A 25,386-nucleotide genomic window follows, 5' to 3' on the forward strand; every position below is an offset into this window, starting at 1 on the left:
AGTGGGAGCAGATGAGTGGTTGGTAGTTCTGAAAATCAGGACATTTGTTTAGGTGCCTGAATATGGATATAGGAGCCTAATTTTAGGGACCCAGTATTAAACATCTCAGCCATGTCACCAAGGCCTAAATTTAGCAGCAATAATTTCAAAGATGTGAAGAATCAATCGAGAAGTGCTCCTGAGATACACTTGAGATGGAGCCTTATTTTTCTAAGGTAGGATCATTTGTGTAATGCTGATATTTCAATATCCTGTCACCCTTCTGGAAGCTGTAATTGGAATGCTAACACAACATTCCCCTCTTATGGGTAGGTAAAGGTCCAGGGACAAAAATACCTGTATTTATAGGTACTTATACCCACACTTTCCTCATAGTGCCCACTTAATTATCCTTACTGTTTAAGGTTTTTAATTAACTATTAAATCAGTACTTATTGTAAGTCTTCATATGGGTATGCAACAGTGCAAACCGAATTTGTGGCCATAATGTTACTTTAATGGTCCAGTTTTACAGTGACAGATGTCCAAGATTATCATTTCCAACAAAACTGCACAAGATTTACAAAGTTAACCAGAGAGTTAAACAGCTTCTCGGACAAATGCAACATAAAATTTTGCCAACATTTTGAATGTATTTATTCATGTTTGGACTTGTGTAAGGAAAAGTTTCCATGCTACAAATGTTTTTATTAAAAACAAGTAATTAGAAATAAATAATAGTACATTTATAGTAATAAATAAGCAATCTTTGCACATACTAATAATGAATTTTCTATTATAAAACTGATGTGCATTCCACCATATTTTTTCTTTTTGTGCGTGCATCTGATATAAAAAGATAAAGTTGCTAATTGAATTTGATATTAATTTGTAGTTTTTATGCGTGCTCAAACTAGCTACACAGAGGATTTTCGCCTATGTCCTTTTGAATTAATAATTATATTGGGAACATAGTCTTCTGTTCTCTTTATTAATTTTGGATACAATAAAGGAACCTAAATATTGCACACACAAAAAAGTATTATGATAAATAGAAAGATTAATACATTAGGTCATTTTTCCTGGTTGGTCATGGGAACAGCTGTTTAATATGAAAAAGATAAGGATGCTTATGCCATAGAAAGTTTGATAATACTAGTTAGTTAAAATTAAAAGTACATTTTTTATCAACCAAGACCATATTTTTGCTAGCAGCGTGAAAATGCTTTGAATGGTTTCTCAAATACTAGGGAAGCAGAACTCCTCAATGCTATTCTCCTTTCTGTTTTCCAATTCATATTGGTCAAGCTGGTGATACTCAAATGACACACGATTAATATGCTTGCCACTGGACACCATTCGTAGTACAGTATTGTCACAGCCAATCTTCATTTGAGCTAATCAATGAAAAGATAGGGTTTTACATTATGTTAGGAATTACTAAATACAAATGCCTTACTTTTATAGTATAACATGCCTAAATATATAGTTGAAAGTATCCATTCTTATATAGTAACTTTCTCACTATGATGAACCAGCTGACTGTAGAATGATGACACTACTGAATGAATACAAGTTAAATATTAACAAAATTAAAAAATACAATTTTGTATTTTTATATTAATTTTTAAATGGTTTGACCATTTCACCAAATGTTCTATTTACTACTAATTCCATACGTTATTTCCACCTGTTCCCTTTCTATGTCTATACCCTGAAATGTATATGAATGTTAAATGCCATTGATAATAATATTTAAAGGAAACCATTCCCGACCATGGAGGTGTCATTAATAAACCATTTATGAAAGATTTCCTATTGAAAGAATGACAGTTTTTAGGTGGCAACACCAAGAAGATTCAATGTGATCAATGTAAAAAGTGTGTTTAAATTCTAGTACAGCATGCCCAAATGGGGAACACTCACATTAATCAGGTTTTCTTAAGACAACACTCCATAGGAGAATTCGGGATGAGAGTACAATGTGCATTGTAACACAATTAATGGGGGAGTATCAAAACAGATGTCTACTTCAATCCTGCCTCTTTTCATTACAACAAAGTAAAAGGGCAGGGGCACGCATTGGGGGAAGATGAATTTATCTTTAATAAGAGGAATTATGGATCAATCAGCCTAAATTCAATACCTAGAAAGAAGCTGGAACAAATTATTAATCAATTTGTAAACACCTAAAGAATAATAGGGTTATAAGGAATAGCCCAAGAACAAATCATGTCAAACTAACCTAATTTCCTTCTTTGACAGAGTTATTGGCCTAGTGGATAGGAAGAAAGCAATAGACGTGATATATCTTGATTTAAGTAAGGGTTTTGACACAGTCCCATATGACATTCTCATAAGCAAACTAGGGAAATGTGGTCTAGATGAAATTACTATAAAATGGGTACACAATTGGTTGAAAAATCATACTCAAAGTGTAGTTATCAAAGATTTGCTATCAAACTGTGAGAAGGTGTCCAATTGTGTCCTGCAGAAGTCAGTCCTGGGTCTAGTACTATTCAATATTTTCATTAATGATTTGGATAACTGAGTGGAAAGTATACTTATAAAATTTCTGAACGACAGCAAGCTGTGTGGGTTTGCAAGCACTTTGGAGGACAAGATTGGAATTCAAAATGACTTGGTAACTTGGAGAATTGGTCTGAAATCAACAAGATGAAATTCAATAAAGACTAATGCAAAGCATGGCACTTGAGAAGGAAAAGTCAAATGCACAAATACTAATGGGAAATAACTGGCTAGGCAGTAGTACTGGAGAAAAAGATCTGGAGATTATAGTGAATCACAAATTGAATATGAGTCAACAATGAGATGCCATTGCGAAAAAGACTGATGTATTAACAGGAGTATCATTATTATTTTTTTTAAATAATGGAGATATCCCATCTCCTAGAACTGGAAGGGACCTTGAAAGGTCATGAAGTCCAGCCCCCCTGCCTTCACTAGCAGGACCAAGTACTAATTTTGCCCCAGATCCCCAAGTGGCCCCCTCAAGGGCTGAACTCACAACCCTGGGTTTAGCAGGCCAATGCTCAAACCACTGAGCTATCCCTCCCCCCCTTCTGTAAGACACAGAAGGTAACTGTCCCACTATACTCAGCACTGGTGAGGCCTCATCTGGAATATTGCGCCTGTTTTAGGTGTCATACTTTAAAAAAGATTTTGGCAACTTGCAGAGTCCAGAGGAGAACAATAAAAATAATAAAAGGTTTAGAAAACCTGACCTGTAGAGGAAAGGTTAAAAAAAAGGCCATGTTTAGTCTTGTGAAAAGGAGACTGAAAGGGGACCTGATAACAGTCTTCAAATATGTTAATGGCTGTTATAAAGAGGATGGTGATCAATTGTTCTCCATGTCCACTGAAGGTAAGACAAGACGTAATCAGCTTAATCTGCAGCAAGAGAGATTTGGGTTAGATATTAGGAAAAACTTTCGAACTAGAAGGGTAGCTATGCTCTGGAATAGGTTACCAAGGGAGGTTGTGAAATCCCCAGCACTGGAGGTTTTTAAGAACAGGTTAGACAAACACCTGTCAAGGATGGTCTAGGTTTATTTAGTCCTGCCTCAGTGTGGGGTGGATGGACTATACAACCTCTTGAGGTTACTTCCAGCCCTACATTTCTATGGATAGCTGATTATTTACATGGTTATTCCACCCCATTGGTTAAGAGACATCAAGAGATCTGTGTTTCCATGTTGCATTACCAATGAGTAATGATACGATTCTGTCATGGACATCATGGATTCCATGACTTTCTGGGACCTCCGTGACTTCTTCTGGGGCAGGGCTGCCGGAGCAGAGGCTGGGGTTGGGTCAGCCCCTACCACAGGAGCAGTGGCAGGTCTGGAGCAGCTGCAAGCCTCGGCAGTGCTCTGTCATCCCCCTCCCCCAGGTATTTTTAGTAAAAGTCAGGGACAGGTCGTGGGCTTCTGTGAATCTTTGTTTACTGCCCATGACCTGTTCCTGACTTTTACTAAAAATACCTATGTCAGAATCTTAAGCTTACCAATGAGGGAATGTGACATTTTCCTTACTATTAACCTTCCCTCATATCAAAAGGCAGTGCAGACATATCCCTCGTGCCTTCCTCAATGCGTCACCTTTGAAATATACACCTTTGTGCTATCCCTTTTTCAGAGCCCAAACGTGTCCCTTTTAGGATGAACCTGAGCTCTAAGATGTGACGATTGTTCCTAAAGCTTCATAGCAGCACATTATGCTGAAACTAATCCATCCTGATTCAAGTCAGTTCTATAGGATTTATGTTGTTGCTCATCTCTTTTCCCATTCTCTCACCTGTCCTCATTTTTTCCATCCTCACACCTTTTCTACACTTGCTCCCACTCTTTCTCCATTTCCTTTTCCCCTGTGTCCTATTGTACCTTCTGCCTCTCTTTTTTCTTCCTCTGCTTCTCTCCCCTTCACTTTTTTCCCAGTCCCTAGTCTTCATCCTGTTAAGTCCTCTGTGCACTCAGAGTCCCCACTGAAGTCAGTGGAACTTCTCAATATGGAGGTCCCACAGTACTGAGCTCTGTCTTTCTCATTGCTTCTCCAATTATTCTGCTGTATCTCTCCATATACCTGTGTTTTCCAAATATGCATTAGGGGTGGCATCAGGCCCCAAACCTTGTCAGAGCTGATTGAGCCTGTTATTAAACCCTGCTTTGTGATGAGCTGCCCGAGGAGGAGTTTGGCATTAACCTTTGTAGACCATTTCAAGAACTCAAAGTGGCCTTTTGTATTTGGAGGGAGCCTGAACCCACTGGCCTCCCAACCCTTCAGATTCATCCTGACAATATAGTATTGTATGATTTCTCTTTCTCTCATTAACTGGAGCACTATTTCACACTATTCAAAAGCTGCCTTGGAAACAATATTACCTCATAGGAGCACTCAGCGTAGGCTCAGTAAAAATTTTTTTTTTTTTTTTTTTGGTCTGAGACTTTAATTCTGTTTGCTTATGGTATAGAGTAGTTTTTCTCAAATGGTGGGTTGTGACCTCAAAGATGGATCATGAAAGGCAATTGGGGGTAGGAGGAGATGTCACGAGCTGCTGAATTACAATCTAAAGCAAAGGTTTCAGAGTAGCAGCCGTGTTAGTCTGTATCCGCAAAAATAACAGGAGTACTTGTGGCACCTTAGAGACTAACAAATTTATTAGAGCATAAGCTTTCGTGGGCTACAACCCACTTCTTCGGATGCATATGGAATGCATATGATATGCATCCGAAGAAGTGGGTTGTAGCCCACGAAAGCTTATGCTCTAATAAATGTGTTAGTCTCTAAGGTGCCACAAGTACTCCTGTTATTTTTAATCTAAAGCAAAGAAAATCTCACTGCCCCGTACACCCTTACTCGTCACGATCAAGAGTTTTCTGTCAACCTCTCGAATCACATATCTACAAAAGTACATTATATAGGCTTATTATTATCCCACATACATTTTTACTCTTTCTTTTATAGTAAATATAAGGAGACTGCAAAAACTTTTTACTTTGAATAACAGGTCATCAGCCTGAAAAGCTTGAGTTATGCTGATTTAGAGCTTCTCTAACGTCCCGCATGTTAGAGGAAATTATGTAAGCAGTACATTTTTTCCTTTCCAAAGGAAGAGAAGGCTCTTGGAACTAGAGCTGGGTGAAATTTTTAGGGCAAAAATTTTTCATCAAAAAATGTAGATTCAGGTCGACCGAAACATTTAGCTAGTTTATACTGAATTTACCGAACAAAATCTGAAAAAATCAAAATGTTTTGTTTTGATGTTTTTAATGTAACATTTTAAGTATTCAATTTCAAAATGACTTTTTGTTTTGTATTTTAAATCAAAGGTATAAAAAAGGTTTAAAAAGGTATTAAAAAACACCCTCAAATATTAAACATTTCATTTTGGGTTGGACAAAACATTTTGTTTGACCTGAAATGTATATTTTTTTAACTACTTTGGTTTTCCAAAATATTTTAAACATTTTGCTTTTGAGTCACCTTGAAATTATAATATATATTCGATTTTTAGGTTCAGTCACCAGACCAAAAAATTGCTTAATCACATCGCACTACTTGGGACTTTGAGTAACATACGAAGTACTCCTCCCCCTCCACTCAGAACTTGCCTGCCCTGTTTTGACCTTATCATGGTTGCTAGGAACATCCTTGTGTTGCTGTCCTTATTGACTATCTGTAATAAGAATTAGTTGTTTTTTTTTAATTGAAGCTTAACCCTGCTGTGGTTTCTAGTCTGTCCTTAGGTTCTCCATCTGAGGGCTGTGATACAGGAAACCTAAACACACTGGCTGCACTCTTAACAGCTTTGATTCTCAAGTTCTGCTCCATATGAAATACCCAAGCCTACCAGGAAATCAGATTTCTGCTGTACTCTATTGCTAATTAATTATTTCCTCATGCACAAATTTAAACAAAAGAAGATCTCACCAGAACCATGAAAAGATTGGCACAGATCAGCTAGAGGGAACATCTTGGAGGGGTCTAATCCAGTTCCACCCAACAGCTCCACAAAATCTCCCACTCCTGCACAGCCTGTTGATGGTTTCTATAAAGACAGAGACAGAAGATACATTTTGAATATACTTAATAAATTAAACAGTCATTTAGATATCACTGAAGTCAATGGGAGTTGTGGGCACTCCTGTAAAAATCAGGCCACTTTTGGCCTGTTTAATGCTCTAATTTGAAGTTAGCAAATTTAATTTCCTTAAGAGACTATACAAGTAACCTGTAGATGGATTTTGCCAATAGGAGTACCCAATTACGGTTTTGGATCACGTTGGTTCTAGCAAACAAAATCATCCTATCAAAAGCAGTAAGATACTATAGCTGTGGCGCTGAAATATATTACCATTGCAAAGTTTAGTCAATTAATTTTTGCTGCTAATATAATCCTAACTATAAATTCCACATAGACACACAGAGCTGTGCAAATAACTGACTTTTTGGTTCACTGGCAATTATGAAAAATAAAAAAATTAAAAATGTTTCAAGTAGACCCTGAAAACAATTTTTTGTTTTCAAACTGAAAAGTCAAAAAAATTGTTTGGGTTCAAATGAAATGTTCAAAAAAATGTTTCATTTCAATGTTGAGAGAGAGTGCGCGCCCCACTCTGTTTCAGCATCCCATTACATTTCTAGGTAGTTGTCAGCGTGACAACTAACCAGGCTATGTTGTTCACTAAGTTCACTTACAATGTAAGTACACTTACACTCAGGAGAGCACAACATTCCCCCTCCATTTTTCCCAAGTAGGGAGCATTGTGAAAGGAAGAGAAACCCCATTTTAGCAGACCTAAAATCCACTGGGGCAGGGTGAAAGAGGATTTTGGAGCCAACACAAGAGTCCCCTCCCTGCAATCCTGGGGAAGCCCCTCAGTACATTTTGGCTTCCATGGACTGAGGGAGCTGGGGAGAATCTCTTTCTGCAGCTTCATTGTCTTGGAAAACTGCAAAGATTTTCTTCTGTGATTTAATGCTGACTGCCAGCGTTACCTTATACCGACTCCCATTCTACTACTTCAACCCATGGTAAGAGCTGTGCTCAGTTAGTTGCCACTATTACTTTTCCTGTTACAATCCCACGTCTGCTGTTAATGATTAAGTCACACTCATTTTGCACACTACCCTATGCCAAATTGGTGCAAATTACATTTCTAGGCAACTTCTGCCACCATTTATGTGATTGCAGGCCCAGAGACTTCAGTGAGACAAATGGGACTCCTGGTGGGACAAAAGAGGTGTGCATCTGTTGGCAGGATCGGATCCACAGGCATTTTCAGCTAGTTTATAATGGGCAAACTCTGTTTTTTCACTTAGGAGACCTACATTTATTGCGGGTTTTTTGCCCTGTCAATAACCTAAGAACTGTGTTTGGGGGAACACTCTCTCTCCTTGGTCAGAGACAACCATGTAAATCCATGCAAGGAGGGACAGTAAGGCAAGGTGATACATGGGTACTGGTTTGAGCTGGATCCTCAGAGATTTAAGATATGCAGTTTATCTACTGAGTCACCCAGGCTCCCATAAATGGTCTCTTTTTAAAATTAAACTATCTCTGTGCCACAAACAAAACAGCAATGGTATAATCAATATACGATGAGTTTTGATGAAACAGCAATGGTATAATCAATATATGATGAGTTTTGATGAAACAGCAATGGTATAATCAATATATGATGAGAATTTATGAAGTGGTTAAAAATTATACTTCAGACTCCACAGACTGAACGTTGCTGTTATCTGCATGAAATTCAATACCTTAGCGTTAATCATTTGCTGTTCTTTCCCATACATTGTTTACAGCCAAATCTTGGCCCTATGGTGCTTGACATCATGAAGCTGGACAGAACCCAGGCCCCTTGCCTCAGGCTGACTCCATAGGTATGGAACACTATTGAAAACCTGTGGGCAAAGGAGCCCCTCAATGGCCATCACATAGCATCTATGTGTCTGACAAAACCCAGCCCAGGTGGCTGTCAGACCCCATCTCCATATGTCTTAAGAGTATGTCTAGCTGCAATTAGTCACCCATGGCTGGCCTGTGCCAGCTGGCTCAGGCTCACGGGGCTCAGGCTAAAGGGCTGTTTAATTGCAGTGTAGACACTTGGGCTCAGGCAGGAGCCCAGGCTCTAAGACCCTGCAAAGTGGGAGGGTCCCACAGCCCAAGCCCAAATATCTACACAACAATTAAACAGCCCTGCAGCCTGAGCCCGAGTCAGCTGGCACAGGCCAGCCACAGGTGTCTAACTGCAGTGGAGACATATCCTGAGGCTATGACATCACCCTTACAAGCCCATTACTGTGGCACTAGGGAGCTCCAGAGAAGCAAAGAGTCCCTCCAATTTCATGGAGGGACAAGCAGGTTCCTCCACAGCTCTGTGATGGAAGAGCATAAAGAGGTTGCACAACTTGAAGATTATCAGCTGGTAGTTCTGCAAGGGAGCCAAGACAGGAGACGCACCTCCTGGGACAAAGAAATCTGCCCCACTCCTCCCCCCAGTCTGCATGTTATGGGAGGGAAAGGTTCTTTGCACCTGTGGGTGTTCCTCCTGTTCTTGGAACCCTTTAGAACTAACAGCTGTTCATCGTTAGATTGTGTGTGTGTAATCCTCTTAAGCTCCTCCATGGCTGAGCTGTGGAAGAACCTGCTTGCCTCTCCATGGATTTGGAGGGTCTCTTTGCTTGCTCTGGGCCTCCCTCCTGCTGTATTAATGGGCTTAAATTATAAATGGGTCTTCTTGGGAAGACCTGTTGTGGTCCAAATGGGTTCTATGATCTTCAGAGGAAGCCAGTCAGCAGAGTTTCCCCGGCTCAACTCAAGGTACTAATTTTATACCATTTCCATAGATTTCAAACCACCCCAGGTCCAATTCTGCAAGTTAACAAGTTCCCCTCCCCTCCTACTGAAATAAGAAGGGGCAGAGGGTTCTCAGCACCTCATGGGACTGGGTCCATTGTAAACAGATTCCTGCTTTTAATGTCTGTCATTCTAAACACACCCATAACCACACAATATGTGTTACCCTTTTGCCTGTTTAGGACCATCACTACTTGTGTCAATGTAGATTACATGCTCTTTTGAGCAGAAGCCCTTGGTTTCTTATGAGATGCCTAGCACATATAAGGGCACTCAACATATTAATAATAGTAAATATACAAATGATACTCTGTATAACCTCTTCCAGCTGAAGACAGTAACTTACTATGACACAAACAAACAACTCACCTTGAAATGGAGGCTATTTAAATGTCCCAGTATAAGGTCAGATATTTTTATCACCACTGGATAGATTATGGAAAAACTGCAGTTTCTGTGCTGATGAGGAATTACCATGGTAAACGTTCCAGTAGGGGTCTGAGAGATGACATTGCAAGCTTTAGCACAGGAAAAAGATACAGCATAATTATTTGGACAGTAGTCACAATCTGCATACAGCAAAGATGTAGACATCCAACTGTGTTCTAGACACTTTTGATGTAATTGCAGCTCACAGGCCAAACTCACAGGGCCAGATTCTGCCCCCTAGGACCTCTGCTGACTTCAGCAGAGTTATTCTGATTTACAGCTGGTGTAATCATGAACAGAATCTGGCCTGCATGCTGTGTCATTACACTCCCAACATAGGCCAGTCTGCCCTCTTCACTGTGTCCCATTTTCTCAAATAATGGATACTATCAAAGAACAATTCATTTTATTATAAATAGAATGCTGAAAAGAGATTCCCTCAGCATTTCCTTTGGCTAGTACATGGCATTGTTCTCTAGCAATTTCCAGCATATCACTCAGAACATAATATCACATGCCAAAGAACTTGAAGAAACTCCTTTTAGCTGAGTATTTTAGACTACATCTACACTGTAGCTGGGGGTGTAATTAGAAGGTTTTGTAGATTATCTATGCTACCTTTAATCTAGCTAGTCTGCTAAAAATAGCAGTGAAGATGTGAAGGCTTGTGGTTTAGGGCTTGTCTACACTTACAGTGCTGTAGTGCTTAGTGAAGACACTACCTATGTCGACAGAAGAGCTTCTCCCATTGGCGTAGGTACTCCGTCTCCCGGAGAGGTTGTAGCTATGTCTATGAGAGACGCCCTCCTGTCAATATAGAGCTGCCCACATCAGGAGTTAGATCAGTATAACTATGTTGCTCAGGCGTGTGGATTTTCCACACCCCTGCGTGATGTAATTATACCAACATAAGTTTGTAGCATAGACCAGGGCTTAGCTATACTTGTGGGACATACAAGCCTGCCTGCCCTCCCCAGGTACATCCTTGCATTGCTAGCCCTCATTGAAGCCTGCACCACCACATCCTCACTTCTATTTTTAGCAAACTGGCTAGATTAAAGGTAGTGCGGGTACATGTACACAAGCTGCAAATCATTCCCCTGACTGCAGTGTAGATGTAGCCTTAGACCTGATCCTGCAACTGACTCTGCCTGGGTTGACTCTTGTATCTTCATGGAGTCCAATTGACTTCCGTGGGGCTCTGCATAGGAGCAGGGGTTTCTTAGGGATTAAGACCTAGCTCTTTGGTCAGTATTGAATAATAAGCTAAATGTTACAAGAAGTCCCCTAGCTATTATCTTACATTATATAAGTACTAAAACATTCATTGATAGCCATGTTCTGCCCCAACTTACTCACACTGAAATGGATCCCATTGAAACCAGAGAGGATGAATATTGGTTTTATTTTAAAATCTTCATTAAATTGATAGATTCAGTGACAGCTTACCTTGTGTCTCAGTGGCGCAGAGCAGCAATTGTTTTTGGCACATTTGCTCCTGCCATATTTAAGATCCTATATTTTCATTCCAAGGAATCTTTCACCTTTAAAGAGGATTTATTCTAATGTATGGCTCAGACATTGCCCCTAGATCCACACAGAACCCGCTGTGTGCAGCTCACCTCCCACCCTGCTCAATCCTGCAGGGGACCCACGCTGTGGTTCAGGGTCCACCCTGCGGAGCAGGAGACGGGATGGGCTGAAGAGAGAAGTGAGTGGAACCGGGGAATACAGGTCTCCCCCTATCCTGCCCCTGGGTGTTGTATTGTCATTTCCTCAGAGCAGTCACAGGCAGGGGCAGGCTCCAGAGGAGCCATGCTGCAGAGAAGCGGCACCAGCCCCCACAGCCTTTCATATGGGGAGGGAAGAGATTAAACCCTCTCTTTCCATGGGGGATCCTCACAGAGAATTCCTTCCTCTGAGTTTCCTCCCATGCACAGGATGGTTTGGGTCTATAATAAAAAGTAGGGCATATTCAGTGTGGGTAAGGGTGGCCGAATTGCACTCTAAGTTAGTATGTTTATCAAATGACTAGTAACTGGACTGGGTCGAATAGTACTTGTCAAATAAATTGTTTGCTGAATTTTGTGCTGTGTTTTGAGAAAATATTTTTCATTTGGTCAGTTTATAGACCTGTGCAAATCATTTGAAAACACAGCCATCGAATAATTTGGCAAAATTCACCACATATTTCAAATAACATATTTGAATATTTTTTCTCATTGCCTACCCAGCTCTAGTTATTTGCCAAATTTATGATCCTTAAAGTAATACCAATTACTCTTATTGGATATATTAACATTATAGATTGAACAAATCTTCTTTGAAATAAAAATTCCTTGGCTCTTACATATAGCAAGCATTCTTAAAAAATCTCTCATATTTCACTGGCTTTCTCTCTCAATGTGAGACACAAGCTTAGCCTATATTGGTAATTTCTGAACCAGGTCCTCAGCTGGTATAAATTGTCATAGCTCCATTGAGCGACGTCACTTTACAGCAGCTAGGAATCTGGTCCTCTATGTCTATCAATTTACTGAAGACTTCAAAACGATTTCAGAGAGAGTGGTTTTAAGTTTATCAGCTTCTTTTCAACTGTACTGGTTCATAATAATTGGTTCTTTTTGGTTCCTAATCCAAATGTAGTCCATCTGACAATCCAAGTGGCAATATGAAAATCAGACTTACGGAAGAGGTTGGCATTTTTCTTTATTGTAAATGTAAATCCATTTCCAGGTTCATGAATCCTGAAGAAGATCATTGCCACATTCTGGGATGACCTGATGCTCCTTCGGATGTTGCCACTTTCACAAAAATCTATATATCTTTCTGAAGTAGGGAGAGGATGGTCCAAAGAACTAGGAAACTTCTCACCTTTGAGTATCCAGCCATCAAACACCTACAGGGGTTCAGTGATTCAAAGAACAGCTCAGGTTTGTTACCATTTTGCCAGCAGTCTCCAGACGTGTCAAAGATTACAGAGTGTAAAAGATGTAAGAAAGGCTCCACTTTAGAGTTTTCCTCTAAAGGTGGAGTTTGAGGGTGAGATTTTCAAAAGCACATAAGGGAATTAGTAACACAGGACCCATTTATTTTTAATGAGCTCCTAACTCCCCTAGATGGTTTTGAATAACCAACCCTGAAACATTCAACTTCACACTGATTTTTCCCACAATGATGCCACTTCAATAAGGAATACAAACTTGCATTTTACAAATCCTTGGCAGAATTCAACCCCTCCCCCGCATGTTTAAACATTAAAGGGATTAAAAACCAATCCTTCCTGACATTTTTACAGAGGGTCTTGTGTTTTTCAGACTCCTCTGCCTTTGAAGGCAGTGCTTATGGACTCGATATATCTCATAGTGCTTTGTGCTCCTGGAAATAATATCAGATCTCATGGGAGATCAATGTTAAAAGATGCTGAAAGATAACATTATATTTTGCATGGTGGCAACTGACAGAACAATGCATCTTCACAGTCAACATCCATTCTCTGAAGCTTCCTGCCTGGCTTTGCTGCCCTGCCTGACGCTGCTCCCCACCCTCTGTGCATCCTCTCTCTCTGCTTCCAGAGCCCTGCTACCACATCTTTCTCTCTGGTTCTGTAGCTATTCCCTTACCAATCCCTCACCCTTGCTGAATCCATCTCACCTTCCCCCTTGTCCCAAACAGCTTTCCAATTACCTGTGAAGGTTTGACAGCCAGAGTTTCAGTCCAACAAGCCTGGAAAGTTTGAGTGAGATTCTGAGGAACTGAGTGTGTGCTGTGTTGTGGGTGGTTGTGTGTTGGAGGTGAAAGGTTGCTCATGGAAGTGAGGAGTCTGTGAATGCATTTGAGCATGCTATACTTCTGGGAGAAAGATCTGTGAATGGAATCTGGTTGGGATTCTGATGCTGTTTTACCTGGTGATCACCTTGGTTTTTGTTGGCTTTCCTCCCAGCACAACCACTTGTGCAGCCTTATCAGCAATTTAACAACCTTTCTTGTATGGGTAGGTATTGGTCCCACATCAAAGGCACAGAAATGTAGCTGTATTCTAGGTCAGAGAGTGACTAAGTATTTTAAGATCATATAGAGTTCTATCCTGCAAACTCTACTTGCGAGTAGATGACTGCTTCCATGAATAAAGGTTTTCAGAATGATGCCCTTAGATGGTAAGGTCCTATTTATACTTCAGGGACATGTACCATGTGTTCATATTATTTACATTTATATTATGGTAGCCACAGAGGAGTCAGCCAGATCAGGTCTCATTGTGCTAGGCACTGCACAGACACTAAGAAGTAGACATTCCCTGACCCAAAGAGTTTACAATCTAAACAGATAACACAGAACAGGTGGGTGAGTGAAACAAGTGGATGGCGGGATGGGCTAACAAAAATAATATGCTAGCTGTATGAGCGGTCCTTGGCCAATGAGTAGCAATAATCCCAATTTGCCACCTGCCTCGCTCTTATTCTCATTCTCATGTTGTGTCTTGCTCAGTGCTGGTCATATCTTATGTACCTAAAAATAATGCTTATATTAGCTATCATCTTCTTGGTAATTGCTACAGGTAGATCTTGCATTATAATCCTAACCCAGAAATGCCAAACAGCCTCAACTAGTAGTGGATCTGTTGTTTTTTTGACACCAGGTGTTTAGTCCAAAACCACCAATGAAATTAGAATGATCTGTGTTTCTATATTCTCTGTGGTTAAAAGAAAGTAACTGCTGAAGTTTCAGTCAATGCATAGAAGATAAATGTATGTATTTTATGTTTAGGCTATACTTTTCCCAGGGGTAATGTTGGTTGTATTTAATGAAGAGAAGATGGAGTGAGAATCCCATGGTTTAAAACTATCATTTATTATTATTATTATTATTATTACTGTTTCGTTATTACTAAGCCAAGCTTTTGACTGACCTCATCTAGCACCAGCGTCAAACATATGTCACCATCTCAACCTCCAACTATTAATTACTTTGCCTCTGCCTTTTTCCACTTGAAATGTTCTAATGCTCGTTTTTAATTGGATAGAAGACATTCCTGAGCCCTGGCACTTCAGCTTGAAAAATCAGCATGATAAATCTTCAGTGAAGAATTCCTGCCATTATTACTGCTTGTGCTAGGTCAGACCTTTTCCTTTCTGTGCCTTTCCTTTTAATGAGGGAGACGCGGTAGGTGAGGTAATATCTTTTATTGGACCAAGGGTACAAATTTTGGAGCTTCATAGAGCTCTTCTTCAGGTTTGGGGAAGGTACCCAGAGTGTCCCAACTTGTATTTAGCTTAGGCATGCTGTTAACCTTCCCCAGACCTAAAGAAGAGCTCTGTGAAACTCCAGAGCTTGTACCTTTCACCAACAGAAGTTGGTCCAATAAAAAAAATATTACCTCATCCACTTTGTCTTTTTCTCATCCTGGAACCAACTGGGCTACAACATTTCCATCTCATCTCACTCTGAGGCTTGTGCTGACCACAAAAGAACATGACAGTAACCATGGCATCAAATTTGCCCTTATAGTGTTCTGAGAAACTTTGTGAGAATACTGTTTGTCAGAGCCAGAACAAATGAAGTACCTGCACTGCAATTAGCTTAACTGAGCACCTACCCTTTGAGCGCTGATTCACTTGTCTTCTCATTGCTTTTACTCAGCAAGCCATTACATGCTTCAGTGGTTTTCATGTAGAGCTCTTAGATGCTAAGGGCCAGATCCTGCAAGCGTTTAGTGAGGAATCCTTATGCTTATGGGGAAAGGCTTTCTTACCCAAGGATCAGGCCCCAGATCTTCTGGAGCAGCAACTCCTTATCAAGTGGCTACATGTGGGTGTTAGAATATAAGCAGGTAAGGCTGTTTGTAAGAATTGTGAAACTCAGAGCGTAGGTTGCAGGAAAATCCACGAAGGCCCCTAGTGATGTTCTGTCTGAATTTTTCTGGCCCCAGAAAAGGTCCAGTGTCAAATGCCATGACTCCACAGGAGGTCCCCAGTATCGCTTCTCCCCTCCCCTAGTATCACTCACTGGCAATTTGTTAGTCTCTAAGGTGCCACAAGTACTCCTGTTCTTTTTGAGGATACAGACTAACACGGCTACTACTCTGAAACCTGTCACTGGCAATGTGACACCTGTGGAAATCCCAAGGTGGGAGAGACTACAAAAGAGTAATACAGCAGGGATCTGTATTTCCACGGGGAAGTCAAAAGTCCAAGGCGTGGCTTGGTTCATTCCACACCTCCTCCTTATTTCCTCTCCTCATCCTCAGACCCCTGCCGGGAAGGATGTGATCTGCACGTGTATAGCCCTCTCCCATGTTAAGATTAGGGGGGCACGCAGGTCACGACACTGGTACTTTGAAGCCTCCCCTGGTCTCATTAACTGGATTAAGTACTGGGTGAAAGTTTCTCCCTGGCGTAAGGCCATTGAACTCAGAGTTTTCCAGTGACGTTTTCTTCGTTCTGGAATATAATTGACCATGAGTCATGAAGTTCATTCTGTTTAAAGAGAACGCCGTGAAAAGCTCCATTGGAGCCATTTAAAAGAAAGAATGGACCAAGCCCCTCATCAGTAAACTAAAGCTAAATAAATGCCTGTGCAGTGGAAATCCTCTGAGAGCTACAGTAATATCAACAGCATGCGCGTGATTCATCGTGTTACAAAAGCAACAACAAAGCAACACTAATGAAATGAGGCTAAGAGAGCAACTGGGCTTCTCTTTTAAACCTATCACATGAAAACGGGGAGGACGAAATAGCCGGGGGTCCTCTGTGAAAGTTCTGAAACGTTTGCACTGCAGTTTAACAAGGAACTCCGCCTGCATCATGATCAGATCTTACAGGGGGAGAGATTTACGGGATTTAGGAGCACAAGTACCAATGACAGTTACTTTTTAACCCCCTAAAATATACATCACACGCACACACACTTCCCCTCCATCCCCCCACACCCATAAATGCAATGTCCTGTGCCTGGCTAGTATACGGAGGACACGAGTATCACCAGGAGCTGCCAGCCTCCTACCTTCAGGAAATCTCCCCCTTGGCAGTCAATATGGACGAAGTCGTAGTCTATTGTGATGAGCTCCTCGGGGTCTCCTATGAAAAAAGCGGCACAGTGCAGCTGGGGCTGCTCGGCGGTGAAGGTGAACTGCCCCTCCACGCTCAGCATGTCGATGCATCCTGGAGAGACAGACTGCGTCTGAGCACCGCTCCCCGCAGGGAGACCCGCGCCCAGGTCCCTCTGACCGTGCTGCAGAGAGACACCCCCGGACGCCCCCCCGGGGAGAACTGAGCTGGGGGGAGTCGGAGGCTGCTCGGGCTTAGACCTCCGTGCCAGGGGTCCAGGCTGCCCATCCCATCTCCCACTCCCTTCAGCCAGGAGCGTCCTGCTGAGCCCAGATCACACGTGTCTGAGTTCTCACCCCGGATCTCCCACGCCCTGGCCAAGAAACGCACCCTCAGCCCCCTGCCCCCCTGGCTCCCCAGTCCAGAGCCCCCGCTCTAAGCTCTCACCGGGGCTCCCCCTTAGCCGAGAATCAAGAAACTCACTGAGCGCCCGATGGTAGAGCTGCCTGCCTGACAATTCCCGCTTCAGGTCTGAGCTGAGGAGCAGAAAGGGCTCGTCCTCACCAGCACCCCTCGCCTGGGGAAAGAAACACTTGGGCAAGAAGAGCCTGGGCCAAGGTGAAATGGGCTGATGGCAGCAGCCCCCCCCCCCTCGGCCTGTACCCCCCTGAAACAGGTGTCAGAGAATGGCCTCCCGCCCTCCTCCTGAGATGGGCCAGCACAGGAAGTCTGAAACTTCCTGCCTGTCGCGGTCTAAGGCAACCAGCTCCAGAGGGGACCAGAGCTGGAGAGCGAGATCGAGCAATCCAGATGCACGGTGAGTCTCTCAATCCATTAGCCAAAATGCCAGCAGGCTGCGGAAAGACGCACTAGCTGGGGAAATGGGGGAGAGGAACTGCTGCCCTTAATGTTACCTCTAGTCTGCTCCTAAGGATTTGGAAGGGAGTGGGAGGGGTAGAGGAGACAGACAGAATGCCCTAAACCTGGAACTGCAATTTGGAAGAAGGCAGGAGAAGGTGTGATGAGCTGTGATAGGTGTCAGTTGCATTGCTCACCTCTAGGTATCTGGTTTCCCCCTTGAGGGCTGCCAAGAAGATCAGGATGCAGTGGCACTGAAGTCTGAAAGCAGAAGCCATGCTGGCACTTCCTCTCTGGTCCCTGCTTCTCTCTCACTGTCTAAGTTTTCTTTCTTGTCTGTGCTGATAGGCAGCAGCCTGTGGGGTTCCTTTGACAGACCCTTTTTATAGAGCTGTTGGGAGGGGAGGCACTTGGTCCCTGTACTGCTAGGAATTCAGTTACCATGGGTTACCCTATCTCAGTGACAAAGTACGTGGGTATGACGAGGGTCCAAATCACAGCCACACATTTCCAAGCCAGTCTAGCTCTTCTCATTGGCAGCTGTCTTTTCTACTTACCTGTCTGGCATAGTTAAACAGCTACAGGGAGAAGCGCAGTGTCCCTCTGCACCTACTAAACGCGGGACTGAGAGTTAGAATTAGCCCAACTATCCAAAGGCAAAGCAGAAAACAAAGAGCCTCCCCGCATCCCTCTCCCCTTACATGGAATTTCGCAGCACATCCCGGAAAGGCAGCAGCAGCATCCCACACTGAACCAGAACCTGTTCCTACGCTATGTTAACTGGACCCTCTGAATGCATGGGTGTCTGCAATGCTATCGGTGCCTACAAGGGCTCTTACCAATTGTTTGCTAGACTATGAGATGCTTTGCATAGTGTTATGTGAACATTAATTAATTATCCCTCACAATGCCCTTGTGGAGGAGGTAGGTAAATGGGGTCTCCTCTCCTAGAGATGTAAAAGCAGGTGCATACTGTGTAGAACAAGGTCTCCCCCATCCACAGCCAGAGTAGCAGGGTGGAAGGTCCAGCCAGGGACCTCTGCTTTCCCTCCCCTGCCTGTCTTGGTTGGGGGCAGCTCCTATGGGCAACAGGTTCCATATGACTTCCCCCAGTCACAAGGGCTCCAGGGAGGTAAAAGCAGGGCAGGGGGGAGGGCAGAGCAAGTCCCAGGAAGCAGCAGGTTTCCCCCAGCAGCTCACTCATTAAGAGTTGTCCATTTGAAGGGATTTATGTCATCAGAGACAATAGTTTGGAATCTTTTACTAATCATTGGAATTCTGTCAAATGAATTTCTTTATTAAGATTAAGATTAAAATTCCTATTTTAGAGTGTACTTTCATGTAACTTATTTCCTCTTATCCTCTGTATTTAAACCTATGGTTTTGTGTTGCATCAAAAATCTTCATAAAGAAATATAAATCGAGAAATTGCCTCCCCATATTTTGGCCTCTCCAAAAATGTCTTGTTTCTAAGTGTGTAAAACATCTCATGCATTCAGTTCACATACGACTTTTAAACATTGACATTGTTTTGTTTCAAAGTTATTAAAACTGGTCTTGTGAACGGAGTAGTTAATTGGTGGCTGACCCAGTGATGAAATAGTAAATTTGTCTTCAATTAATCTGCCCTGAACTGTTTAAATATTGTGGCTCTATGCTGAGATTTGCAAAGGCACCTAAGAGAGTAAAACACCAAATCCCTATGAAAATCACAGGTCTAAACCCCTGGTCATGCTATCATACAGAAGAAGGATAGAGAAGGACTTGAGTAGTTGCAAGAGTCCCTGGGAACATTACATCAGAATCAGGAGATACTGGAGCTGGAAAGGTACCCCACCGATGGACCTGCTCTTACTCCTGTAGGAGACTCTAGCATCATTCAGCTTGTATCGTCATATGTTCACTTTTTAAACTGAATAAAACAAATTTAAAACATATACAGGCCAAGATCACAGTGTAAGAGACAACTAATTTATGAGGGCAAATCTAGAACAAATCAAAGCTATAGCTAAAATGTCACTATCTAAGAGTGGAGATTCAGTTCTGATTCAGCCCCAGCAGCAGCCTAGAACCAAGACCTGTTCCTCCTGTGCTGAATCCCTCTGGAGACACAGCACAGAATCTAGTCCATGGTTTTGATTGGTGCTAATCCAGTTAAAATGAGAGACGCCTCTAGTGTACGTTGCCTGATGGCTTTCAGGCCCTGAGCCCTGGAATACCTGAAGAGACAGAGAATGTTTGGTGAGCCTATGAGCGTGTGAGAGTTTCACACATTATTTCCAGGTTTTTGATCATTTCAAACTTGTGACAAGCCACTGATAGAATTAATAAGCAGTAACAACATAACCAGGTGGCCCTTAAATCTCAAAAATTGCTCTCCCATTTGAGATTTAAGCCTTTTGTAGAATATGCACCAGAGATGTCCCCAGTGGTGACTGATACCTTATTGAGGAGCCCAGTTGATCATGCAGATTCACTAGAGACTAGGGATCACATGGAAGAACAACAAGGTGCAATTGTGAGTGGAATGGCTTCCTTTGAGATTTACAGCACTTTTCGTCTGGCCACAAGCAGCTTTACTTGTGGTGGTTCACTGCTTCCAGTCCTGGCTAGAAACTGGTGTTGGCAAGGAACATAGCCGAATCTTTTGGAACCTCAAACAAAGGTTTGGATCAAGCTCAGTCCTAAATGTGAGCAAGAGGTTCATTGGTGTTATTGTAACTAAACCAGTTGCCCACTATGAATACAATTATTTTATTTGTACTTCAAAACCGTTATGAAGAGATCCAGTTAGATGGAAACACACTGGGCCAATTATTTCAACACAGAGTAAATCATCGTCCCCCTGCAATATTAAAAAAAAACACTACCATAGATATTCATTTAAGGGGCTCTTGAGCTTTAAAATCAAAATCCAAAGACTATGGTCCAAATTCTCTTCTTATTTACATCACTTCAAATCCCTAAAAGTTGCACAGCTGTGAGGCCAGAATATGATCATATAAGTCACACAAATCTTGTATTTATATTATCTTTTACTCAGAACCCTTTCTATGGCTGATAGATCAGAAGACCTGGTACGGCATTCAGTTACTATGGAAAAATATAAGATTTACACTATTGTAAAATCAGATTTCAGTATGAACAATAGGAATAATTTGTATGTGTCCTTGTTAGACTTGGACTCACCTATAAGTCTCCTACCATAACAAGTTGAGAACTATAAGCAACTTCATGCTCCAGAATGCAATAATATTTCATTGTTACTTCATGCCAATACACTTTCATTAATGAACTGCCTTGTGCAACATATAGAATGAATCCCTATCTTGCTAATACTGTAGTTTTAATACTTCCTACCCAGAGCAGTGTCTGTATTTCTCACTGCAATATTCTTGTTCAAGACTCTTTATAAAATCCTAACTTTTTATTGCAGAGCTACCTGTTCAGGAAATGTGATGTTGACAATCAAACACAAACAGAAAGAAATTAGAGGTTTTCACAGTATCCAAAATTATTTTAAAATATTTTGTAAAGAAAAGCACCCGAAATGCCATGCATACCCTCTGGCAAACCAATGGGGTATTATTTCTTTCTTTCATTATTTGACTCATGATAACACTTACGAGGATATGTCTTTTGTTAACATCCAATTATACAACCTAATAAAACACATTTCCAGTCTGACCCTACTTCAGGCTAAATAATTTTTTCTCATGTTATTTGGGCCTAGCCTACACACTAGCAAGCTACACAGCTGTAATTCACTACCCATGTAGCTCCACAGTAGCATAAATGATGGAAGTTGTGCAGATAGTGTACACTCAGATTCTGTCTACATGATAGTTTCCACCAGTGAAGCTGCACCACTGGTGAATTACAGCTAAGAAGTTTGGTAGCACAGATTCAGCCTCAGTCATGTCAAATAAGAATCTAGGGTTATTAGAGCTTGGTTGTGTTTTTTTTTCTTTTCTTGAGATTAAACTGAGAGCTTGGGAGAATCCTCTTGGCATGTACTATAAATTCTCAGTAGCTTGCTCAGAGCTTGTAGGCATCTGTGATAGTGTGAAAGCCTAAGACTGACTCACCACTCTGGGCACTTGGTAAGTGTCCCCACATGGGCTAAATTTGGGAGATAATTGGCCAAGGATTGAATGATTAACCAAGTTGGCTCAGCTCCTCAGCTGAGGAGAACTAAAAGAGACATAGGAAGAGGAAGAGAGGTAAACTGGAAGGAAAGGCTAGAGAAGCCCAGGATTTCAGGGAGATGAACTCTCTCCACCTGTGTCTAGGGAGCATGTAAGAACCTTGAGCTGTGGGGAGCATGTTATGTCAGACTGTAAATAAAGCACTGGGTGTTGAACTTGCCATGAGTTCTGTGTGAGGACTGTTTACAGTAAGGAATCCAGAGTGAGGGGAATCTGCCCTGTGACAGCATCTCATAAACTTTTACCTCAGATAGGGGTTCTCGATGATAGTAAATAAGAGGTGGGAAAATACAGTTGAATAGTACAACTGCTGAAATGAAATTCTTTTGCCATACCCTTTTAGAATACAAGAGCTGCTTTGTGTTAGTATAATACCCTGGGTACGTGTGTATAATGGAGTCTCCCTCAAGGTTAGAGCCCCAGTGAGGTGAGGAGCCTGCTACTCACAGCTAAAGGAGTTACTCAAGTTGTAGGCGCTTGCCTTGAAAGTTCTAGGTTTGCTCCTCAGTGACAGCCAGGGGGTCTATGTGTGTAATGGCCATATGTGATTACATGGCAAGACTGTCAAAATACTCTTCATGCTGGGAGTTGTTTGCAAACTGATATCTAAAACAGTGAAAGAGGAACCTGAGCTGGGGACATGATATAGGAGGCTGTCCCCAGTAGCATGGAGAGCAGGCTCTCTCTAATTCACTGGAACAAGAATTTTCCATAATCAGCAGGAGCCTAATTTGGAATTCCAGAAGCAGTACCAGACCTCGGCTTCTAGAAATACTGCCACATCATGCTCTCATTCCAGTGGAGGTTCAGGGTTTGATTCAGCCCTGGTTCCACAAGCATAGCTCATGGCTGTGGGGCCCCAGGATCAGAAAGTTTGCTTTGCAAGGGCAGTAATAGAGGCTGTTGTATTAAGTTAGATGGAATATATGGGCCCAAAGAGTCAAAGGTGTTAACATGACTCTTTCACTGTCCAACATTAAATAGTGATAAACAAGACTCAGGGTTTGGTATCAAGAGACCTCAGCCTGCTTAAGTACCATGGCAAACACACCATTAAAAATATTTTTAACCCCTTATTAAGGTTACAGAAAAGAATGAAAAGAGGTTAAAGCATTTGAAATGTGAAGGGTTAAGTAAGGCTTTTATTTTAAGGTCATCCCTTCTTCCCTTTCCCTCTAGCTGGAGAGTTGTTAAAAGGGACCCTCCTCCCCCATTTGACAGTCTTTTAGATGGTATTAGACATGACAATAATGGTCCTTTTTGGAGAAAAGAGCTGGACCAAAGCTATTATTGTTAAAATCCAGTCCTGCTTCCACAAAACAAACACACGCAAGAGGAGAGAGAAAAGAAGAGCAAAGATAAAAAATGTAGCTTCCATCTTTGGTGCTGACTCTCACTTGCAACATCACTGCTGGAGGAACACAGGCACAGCACATGGCCTTATCAGCCACCCCAAGACCTGGCAAAGTGGTACCAGCATGGGGTGGTTGAGGGCATTGCTTTCGGTTGCCTCTCTAGTCAATTTAATACTGTACAGGCTTAGAGCAGTGTTGCAAAATATTAAACAGAAGGTAAAAGGAGAGGGATAGGAAAGAGAAGAACCAAGGTGGGGAAGGAAAAGAACACACTGCAGGGAGGTGGGAGATGACAAAGTCTTACTGTGATGCTGACAGACCAGGTGCCAGCTCATGCCAAGACCCCAAGGCTTCACTGAACTCTGACAAATCCTTAACTGGAAACCAGTCTGGCTCATCTGTCTGTTAGTATTGTTAAAATAGATATTAAAGTTGTAAGAATGTGCTTAGTGTTTAGACTTTATGAAATGCTTGTAGGATGCTGCATGTGTTAATCCTACTCCTAATATCTATATCCCATGTTATAAGGTAATATTTGTGTTTGATCTGTAACTATAAAAGTGTTAGATATGAAACTGGACACTCCTACAGTCAAGTGTAAAATACTAGTTTACCACAAGAGGTGTCATCTCCTGCCCAACAAAAGACGGCCCATAGACACCAGATGAACCATTGTGGAACATCACCAGACAAAAGACTGTGTTGATTGCTCCCCCACACCAGGAAGATGGTACGTACACAAACACTCATCCCATCACAGCTTGAACACTGGGGGAAGGGAATAAAAATCCCTGTCAAGGAGGAATTGTTATCACGATGCTGCTTGGAATTTGGAGAGAGCAATATTTCTAAGCATAAGCAAGTGATCCCCAAGCTGCTTAGCTTGGGTTAGTCTAAAGGCCATATAGAGCGTGCCTATTACAACAGGGTCTATTACCTTTCGAAACCTAAGACTGTAACTCATTTGTGTGTGTATGTTTACCTGCTTTAACCTTGTAAATAACATTTTTTTCTTTTTCTTAATAAAGCTTTAGTTAGTTTACTATAGGATTGGCTACAGTCTTTGTCTTTGGTGAGAGATCTAAGGTACAATTGACCTGGAGTGACTGGTCTTTTGGGATTGGGAGTAGTAACATGAATATTGTTGTGATTTTTGGTGTAAGGGACCATCTATCACAAAGACAGGCTTGCCTGGGTGGCAAGATAGATCAAAGTGCCCAGAGCAATTGTCTGTGACTCCATGTTAAAGCTGTTCTAGTGTTTGAGGCATTCACAGTTGATACAGTAACTCCTCACTTAACGTTGTAGTTATGTTCCTGAAAAATACGACTTTAAGCGAAACGATGTTAAGCGAATCCAATTTCCCCATAAAAATTAATGTAAATGGTGGGGTTAGGTTCCAGGGGAAAATTTTTCACCAGACAAAAGACTATATTATATACACACACACACACACAGTATAAGTTTTAAACAAACAATTTAATACTGTACACAACAATGCTGATTGTGAAGCTTGGTTGAGGTGGTGAAGTCAGAGGGTGGAAGAGGGTGGGATATCTCCCAGGGAATGTCTTACTGCTAAATGATGAGCTAGAATAGCTGAGCCCTCAAGGGTTAGCACATTGTTGTTAATGTAGCCTCACACTCTACAAGGCAGCACAAATGGAGGGAGGGGAGACAGCATGGCAGACAGAGACACACACCCTGTGTGTGTGAGAGAGAGAGAGAGAGAGATGCACATTGCCCCTTTAAGTACGCTGATCCCATTCTAAGTACATTGCCTTTTAAAGTAGATCAGCAAGTTGAGACAGCAGCTGCTTCCAGCAAGCTCCCTCCGTCCTGAGCTCTATGTCCCGCCCCTGCTCTATGGAGATGGGGTAAGCGGGGGAAGGAGCAGGGGAGAGGGGGACACCCTGACATTAGCCCCCTTCTTCCCTCCCCCACCCCCACACAGCAAGCAGGAGGCTCCCGGGAGCAGCTCCAAGGCAGAGGGCAGGAGCAGCACATGGCAGTGGGGGGAGGGACAGCTGAACTGATAGCCTGCTGGGCGGCTGCTGCACGGGGAACTTAGGGGAGCTGGGAGCTGATAGGGGGGCTGCTGGCCCACCCTGGTTCCAAGCCCCCATCAG

General features: G+C 42.2%; 1 protein-coding gene across 1 annotated transcript; it reads right to left on the reverse strand.

Moving 5' to 3' along the window:
• Nucleotides 1-1,218: 1,218 nt before the first annotated feature.
• CRHBP (corticotropin releasing hormone binding protein) lies at nucleotides 1,219-17,978 on the reverse strand. Its single transcript, XM_065406890.1, has 7 exons — nucleotides 17,892-17,978; nucleotides 17,320-17,413; nucleotides 16,793-16,950; nucleotides 12,479-12,689; nucleotides 9,731-9,879; nucleotides 6,430-6,547; nucleotides 1,219-1,376 (listed from the first exon to the last, which is right to left on the reverse strand). The coding sequence occupies exons 1-7, from the start codon at nucleotides 17,970-17,972 to the stop codon at nucleotides 1,219-1,221; spliced, it is 969 nt and encodes a 322-aa protein (XP_065262962.1). The 5' UTR covers nucleotides 17,973-17,978.
• Nucleotides 17,979-25,386: the final 7,408 nt, after the last annotated feature.

The sequence above is a fragment of the Emys orbicularis genome, chromosome 6 (assembly GCF_028017835.1).
Source record: "Emys orbicularis isolate rEmyOrb1 chromosome 6, rEmyOrb1.hap1, whole genome shotgun sequence".
Lineage (NCBI taxonomy): Eukaryota > Metazoa > Chordata > Testudines > Emydidae > Emys > Emys orbicularis.